We start from the raw sequence: 7,179 nt of genomic DNA, 5'->3' as shown, positions 1-7,179 counted from the left end.
CTTTTGTAGTCCATGTTGTTCGGTAGCGTATTGAATAGCGGAATAAAATGCTGGCCAGCAACAACTGATGCGAGTTTTTGCCCTGTCCACAAGTGCCTGGTCGTTTTCATTGCGATTCCCCTTGCTGTAATTTCCGGCACACAAGGTGACAGCGCTGCCAACTTTGCTGTTGAAGTTGCCCACTTCGATGACAAGCGTTCGTTTGCTTGTCCCATTCCATGCGGAAGATAGTGCGTCGTAGAACTGGTCTATGAGCTCGGGCTCTTCCTTTGCCTTTGTGTTCGTGGTTCCATGTGCCACGACAAACCGAACTGGCAGTGATGAGTTCTCGGGTTGCAGAAACGATAGGTCGACACAGCCCACCAGATCCGACATTTTTTTGTTTTTTTCAAATGCACAGTTCAAATATTTTTGAAACAGCGAAGCCAACTCCACCAGGGCTGTTCTTGTAGGAGTTTATTTAACGTCGCACCACAAACAGGCGATTTCGCCTCCTTTGATACATGTGGACGACAGAAGGAATGAAAGAGAGAGAGGGGGGGGGGGGCAGAAGTACGGAGAGCGGAAGGGTAGAAATAAATAAGCAAATCAACCTCAGGGCTACACGAAAGCAAAACGGAATGGGAACACAAACAGGTGATTTCGCCTCCTTTGATAAATGTGGACAACAGAAGGAATGAGAGAGAACAGGAACAGAAGAACGGAGAGAGGAAGGGTATAAATAAATAAGCAAATAAACCTCAGGGTTACACCAAAGCAAAAACGGAATGGGAACATACTATATGTTGGACTCAGTAGAGCGTCCAGCCCCTATATGATGTCCAACCCCTATATAGAGTCCATTGGTCCAAAATCCACTGTACAGAGTCCAAACTTGGAATCAACTGTGAGCTCTAAGTTTAGATGGACATCACTCCCTGTATAGAGTCCAGCCAATTGGCTTCGCCCCTATATAGAGTCCATTGGTCCAAAATCAACTGTACGGAGTCCAAACTTTGAAATCAACTATATAGAGTCTTTATGTGGACAACACTCCCTGTATAAAGTCCAGCCAATTAGGCATCCCTATCCAGAGTTCAAAACTAGACATAGGATCTGCTGTAAGTGATACGTTACTATTTATTCGTGAAGACTTGGGAACAGAAACAAAACATGTCATGAGAAAGAACAACAGGAAAAAGAAGCACACTCAACTAATCTGTGTGTGTGCGTGCATGCAGTACAACTATGACGTATTGAATATAGATACACATCACGCCCCTTCGAGATGTGGCGAAACCTGTGACAGCAACATCTATCATAAATAAAACAAAATGAAGAATGAAAAGAACAAAGCAAAGACAGCAGAAATTGACATTAGTGATCAAGAGTGTCAATCATAGGACTGTCCATGATGCGAACCCATGTTTAAACGCTGGGGTGGCTTGCGCTGACGTGCGCTGCGGCGGGACGGCGGCGGCGGGGAAGAGGCGTCAGCAGCAGCCGGTCGGACAACGAGCGGTGCAGGCACAAGTGGGCGATACGGACGCAGGAATCTGCGGTTCCGCCAATAACTGCGACCACTCGGCAACTTCACTAGGTGGTCCCGATGATTACCGACAGCAACAATGACCCCACGAATAGACCACTGCTTGGTGCGCGGATGCTGAACATCCACGTGGGTGCCGAGGCGGAGCTGCGGCAACAAGCGACAAGTTGACGACTTGTCTGTGACGGCATCGTCGGATGGCATGGCAGTCACATCATGTGTCGTCGCTTTGGAGAGCCAGGATGAATCAAACTCCTTCAAATGTGCAATGACGAATTACTGGAGAGAGCGGCCATATAGGAGCTCAGCGGGGCTCTGACCAGAGGAGCCAGATGTGTTTCGCCATTCCAGTAGCCCTCGGCGGAAGTCATCTGTGTCAAGATTGCCATTCACGGTTGTCTTGGTGATAAGACGCTTCATGGCTTTGACAGCAGCTTCGGCGTGCCAATTACTCTGTGGGTAGTGGGGAGAGGACATGACATGGTTTACCTGCCAGCGCTTACAAAACTCAGCAAACTTATGCGAGGAGAACTGGGGACCACCATCTGTACACAGCACAGCAGGAACACCAACATCAGAGAACCAGCGACGGAATGCGAGTATCACGTCATGCGATGAGGTGATGCGGCCAGTGCGCGCGACACAGGGCCAACCGGTCAAACGATCTGCATACACAAGGAAGTCGTGACCTTGACAAGTGAACAAATGGGCAGATGCACATTCAAACGATAGTGTTGGGGTGCGGTCGTTCAGCAGGGGCTCAGCTGGCTGGGACGACTGGTGTGCGCGACAAGCAGGACAAGAACGAACGAGTGTATCAATGTCCTTGGTGAAACCGGACCAGTATACAAGCTGACGCGCACGAGACTTAGTACGCACTAGGCCTTGGTGTGAAGCGTGGAGGTTGTGCAATACCTGAGCACGCAATGATTCAGGAACAACAATGCGGTTGCCCTTCAACACAATGCCATGGTCGACGGAGAGATGCTCACGTCCATTCCAGTACGCACGTAACGGAGCAGGCAACTTCTGCTGGCGATCAGGGAATCCAGTCAAGATACACTCAATCAATGACTGGTACGTGGCATCTGCAGCTGCAGCTTCCCGCAGCTCTGCAACTTTGAGATTCGCATTCGGCTCAGTGTCCGAGTACACCATGCAGATCTGAATGCTGCGGCAATGAAGCGACGGGGCTTCACCAAGCTCATCAGTGGTGGAAGGAATGCCAACAGGATTCCGGGACAGCGCATGGGCGAAGGCATTTTCAGAACCTTTTCGCCAAGATGCCTGCAGCTGATAGGCTTGGAGCTTGAGGCGTAATCGTAGAAGACGCGGGTTCTCGATCTGATCCAACGAATATGAGTTGATGATCGGAATCAGGGGCTTGTGGTCGGTGACGACTTCAAATGGCGCACCAGACAGGTAGATGCGGCATTTGCGCACGGCCCATACTACAGCGAGCATTTCCAACTCGATGACAGCATAACGTGTTTCAGCATCAGACAGGTAGCGGGATCCACACTGAATAATACGCCACTGATCATTCTGCTTTTGCCAAAGCACGAATCCGAGACCTCTTAGAGCGGATGCATCGGTTTCAAGCCGGAGGTCTTGACCAACTTGATAGAATGCGAGAACCGGAGGAGACAAGAGAGCTTCCTGTGTCCGTTCAAACGCTGCAGTGTGGCTAACGTCCCACATGAACTCACGGGAGGTCTTGAGCAGGCCACGCAGAGGATTGGTCAACTCGGCTAGATGTGGAGTGAACTCGCCACATTGGTTCACTAGACCGAGGAACGAACGGAGATCAGTTCTGTTGGCGGGTACTGGAAACTGGCGAATACCGGACGTCTTATCATCGTCGACGACCCAGCCATCAGGCGTGACGTTGTAGCCGCAGAAATGGACACGTTGCGTACCGAACACAAACTTGGCGGGGCTGAACGTGATACCATGCTCCCTGGCGCAGAGCAAAATCTCGCGCACGTGGCTGACATGCGACAGAAAGTCGTCGTCGTACGCTAGGCAATCATCGACTACCTTGCCGAGACGCGGGATGGCAGAGAACGCAGCATCAGTGCGCCGGTTGAACTCATCCCCAGCAGATATTAGACCCTGCGGGTTCCGTAGATAACGATATCTGCCGTACGGGGTGATGAACGTGGTGAATTCCTGAGCAGTGTCACTGAGAGGAATCTGCCAGTAGCCGTGCCTTGCATCGAGCTTCGTAAAGAACTTAGCAGAGCCAACTCCAGAGACAACGTCACGTGCCGTATGTACGGGATGCGCGGGACGACGGACTTGGTCGTTCAGCCGCTTGAAGTCAACTGTGAGGCGCTTCTCAGTGCTGCCCTTCTTGTCTACTATGACAATCGGATGGCACCATTCACTGGGCTCCGTCACTGGTTCAATAATCCCGTCGCTGACCATGCCGTCGAGCTGAGTCTTGATCTGATCACGGAACGCATACGGCATTGGTCGAGCAGTGTACACACAGGAAGGCTTAGAATCATGCTGTAGCTCAATTTCCATTGGCGGACCTTCCATTGGCTTCAGACCGGAATCCGAGAAAACGCCAGCGAACTCTTGCAGGAGCTGCTCACGTGTCCGCGCTAACTCAGCATCACTAGGATGAGCGCATGACGAAACAGCTGCACAGATCTTGGGTGAAGATGCACCCTCGTGTTCAGCGGTGAATTGGACTGGCCAATCAGGTGGGAGAAACTTCAGCGCACGCAATGAGGTATGAGAGCAGGGCATCGTGTAGACCCTTGTACACATGGATGACGGTTTCATGCTGCGTCTCACCGACTCGTAGAGTCGCACGTATCTTGCCCAGGTTGCGTAGCGGCTCACCGGTCACAGCCTGCACACAGTCGTGGTCGTCATCTAAGTTCTCGACGAACCCACCGATCTGTGTGAGGTGCTCCTCGCCAATGGCATCAACGTCACTGCCTGTGTCTGGTGCCCAGGACAGTTGGGATGGCTGATCCTCTGTTTGCAGCATGGTCGAAACAGGTACTGTGCGACGGTCCACGCGAGACGCACGCTGTAGCTTCAGCTGTCCAAGCTTGGCAGCAGAGCTAGTCTTCGGCTGTTTCTGGCGCTTGCACATTCGCTGAAAATGCCCAATGCCATGACAGGAGTTGCACTTCTTGCCCTTGGCAGGACATGCAGATTTCGTGTGGTCAGAACGACCACAATTTGGACAAGTGGACTTGGTCGCACTTGATGTCTCACTTGGCGTAGAGTCAGCTGGCTTGTGACGTTTCTGCTGCTTGTACGCCGACTGCTTGGCAGCACTTGCCTGGAGGCCAGGACTGGGCATGTGTGCCTTGGTGTGGTATGCTGCTTCCTCCGTCCGACAGAGGGTGACAGCCTGGTCGAGCGTGAGACCATGAGTTGCGAGCAACTTGTGTCGCGTCTCATCGTTCCGCACACCAATTACGACGCGGTTGCGCAGAGATTCCTCCTTGAGGGTACGGCCGAGGCCTTTGCACTGCGCACAGCAGCGAGCATCACACGTTCCACATAGGCTGTGTGACAAGAAATCGCATGCACTTTGTAGTTCACACAGAGCTGTGTAAAACGCATCAAATGATTCTCCAGCTTGCTGGACACGCTGGTAAAACTCTATGCGGTCCAACAGTGGATTACGTTGCCGTCTGATATACGCCTGAATGCGCTCCAGCATCAGGTCGACATCAGCTGAAGCTGGTATGCAGATAATATCCTCTCGGATAAAACGTCGCAGCTCCTCATAGAAACACTGACGGAGTGTTGCCACTCTGGCCTCACGAGCCTGGCTGGCCAAATGCTGGCAAACACTAAAATCTCTCCAGCTTTCAACGAAGGAGTGAAAATCAGCCAGCGTCGCAGACGACAATAAGTGGGGGCAGGAAACACTGTTCACTGGCCGTGGTGCTGAGGTCTGCGAGGTGGACTGAGCTGGTGCTGAGGGCTGCGGAGTGAATTGAGGCTGCGACGGTGATAGCGACCTGCTCTGAACATTCTTGAACAGATCTTGCATCGCCTTATCACGAGCCTCAGCTTCACGCATCTGCTGCTCCATAAATTTCATCAGGACACCCATTTGAGATTCCTGCTGTCGCTCGGTCGCGGAGGACAGGTCAAATCCGGTATCGTCCTGTAATTGTTCCATTACGATTAGTCACTCGTCCACGAGTACGAACAAATACACTACTAAAATAATTCAACTGAGACAGAGTTTCGATCGCGGAAACTACTACTTCACACGGAAAAACAACTGGGCCCGTGCAAACACTACAAGGTGCGGACACAAGGCACGGACACAGGAAAGAACAAGTTCACTGCGCCATGATACGTTACTATTTATTCGTGAAGACTTGGGAACAGAAACAAAACATGTCATGAGAAAGAACAACAGGAAAAAGAAGCACACTCAACTAATCTGTGTGTGTGCGTGCATGCAGTACAACTATGACGTAATGAATATAGATACACATCAGTAAGCAGTGAATATTAACCAGAAAACGGCCTCTCCCTTTAATTCTTTACATCATTCACTTCTCAAGATAAAAAAAAGTATTGAGGCGCCACTGCAGCCACTTCATTACATGAAAAAACCTACAAACACCATCCTCAAATCAAGTGGTCTCTTCGCAGACGCTGCAAATTACAATATCTCAATCATGTAGTGTTGCCAAAGTATTGCGCACGCACACACACACATGCACACACCCACACAACGCGCAGAAAATACCTAGAAAAAACCAAGAATTGAAAGAGAATAATGGAGAGCCAAGGATTAATTATTTGTTTTAAATTATGCGGAATGCCCGGCTTCCAGCCGAGTCTCACGCGAACCGTGATTTTTTTTAAAATTATTGTGCGCACGCACACACACTTATACAACGCCAAGAAAACACCAAGAAAACACCAAGAAAAGAGTAGAGACACAATACACACGCAACTCCAACAGCCATGCAAACGTCCACCTATTTACACGTAAAGTCAAGAGAGATAACAAATAATTATACGAAACGAATGCATACGTGGGCGGCTGCACGCACGTTTACATACATGTAGTAGTGTAAGAGAGTAACATAGTGTAGTAGTCAGCATAATACTAGCACATGCTGAGAGTGCAATGGCAAGCTTCACCATCGCTCATGGCCATGCAAATGTTCAGCAGCACTCAGTTCCGCAAGCTTCTGAAGATCAGCACACCTGCAACAAATAGGTAGCACAAGGATACGCTTATTACCGTAATGATGCATGGGAGCACACAACTACCAAGTTTTCATCGAATGTGATGCTCAATGAAAATCCATCCACGCAAAGACCTGTGAACAGGTGACGGTGGGGACAATAATCTATTAGAAATACGAGGAATAAGGTCGTTTGTGCACACTCAAGACGCACAGACACACCACCATACATGTAGTGTACACAGTGTTTCACTTCACTGTAACTAAATTGAAATGAGATGATTCGAACAATCTGTACAGCGTTGCCGTCAGTCAGTCTTCCCCAAGATGGAAATGCAATGATTTGTTGTCACGAGGCAGTTTCACTGACACAATGTCATGTTTGTGACATCAAAACGGTTACTTCATGGAATACGAGTATTAGCTTGAAGCTTTTTCTTGTCATCGGCATACAAGAAA

At 49.9% G+C, this 7,179-nt stretch overlaps 1 protein-coding gene across 1 annotated transcript; it reads right to left on the bottom strand.

Moving 5' to 3' along the window:
* Window positions 1-1,804: 1,804 nt before the first annotated feature.
* LOC135810633 (uncharacterized protein K02A2.6-like) lies at window positions 1,805-4,075 on the bottom strand. Its single transcript, XM_065324126.1, has one exon. The coding sequence runs from the start codon at window positions 4,073-4,075 to the stop codon at window positions 1,805-1,807; it is 2,271 nt and encodes a 756-aa protein (XP_065180198.1).
* Between the last annotated feature and the right edge of the window lie 3,104 nt (window positions 4,076-7,179).

This window comes from Sycon ciliatum, chromosome 2 (genome assembly GCF_964019385.1).
Source record: "Sycon ciliatum chromosome 2, ocSycCili1.1, whole genome shotgun sequence".
In the NCBI taxonomy this organism is placed as follows: Eukaryota; Metazoa; Porifera; class Calcarea; order Leucosolenida; family Sycettidae; genus Sycon; species Sycon ciliatum.
The sequence above is the reverse complement of the archived record's forward strand: the minus strand, read 5'-3'. Positions and strand labels throughout refer to the sequence as shown.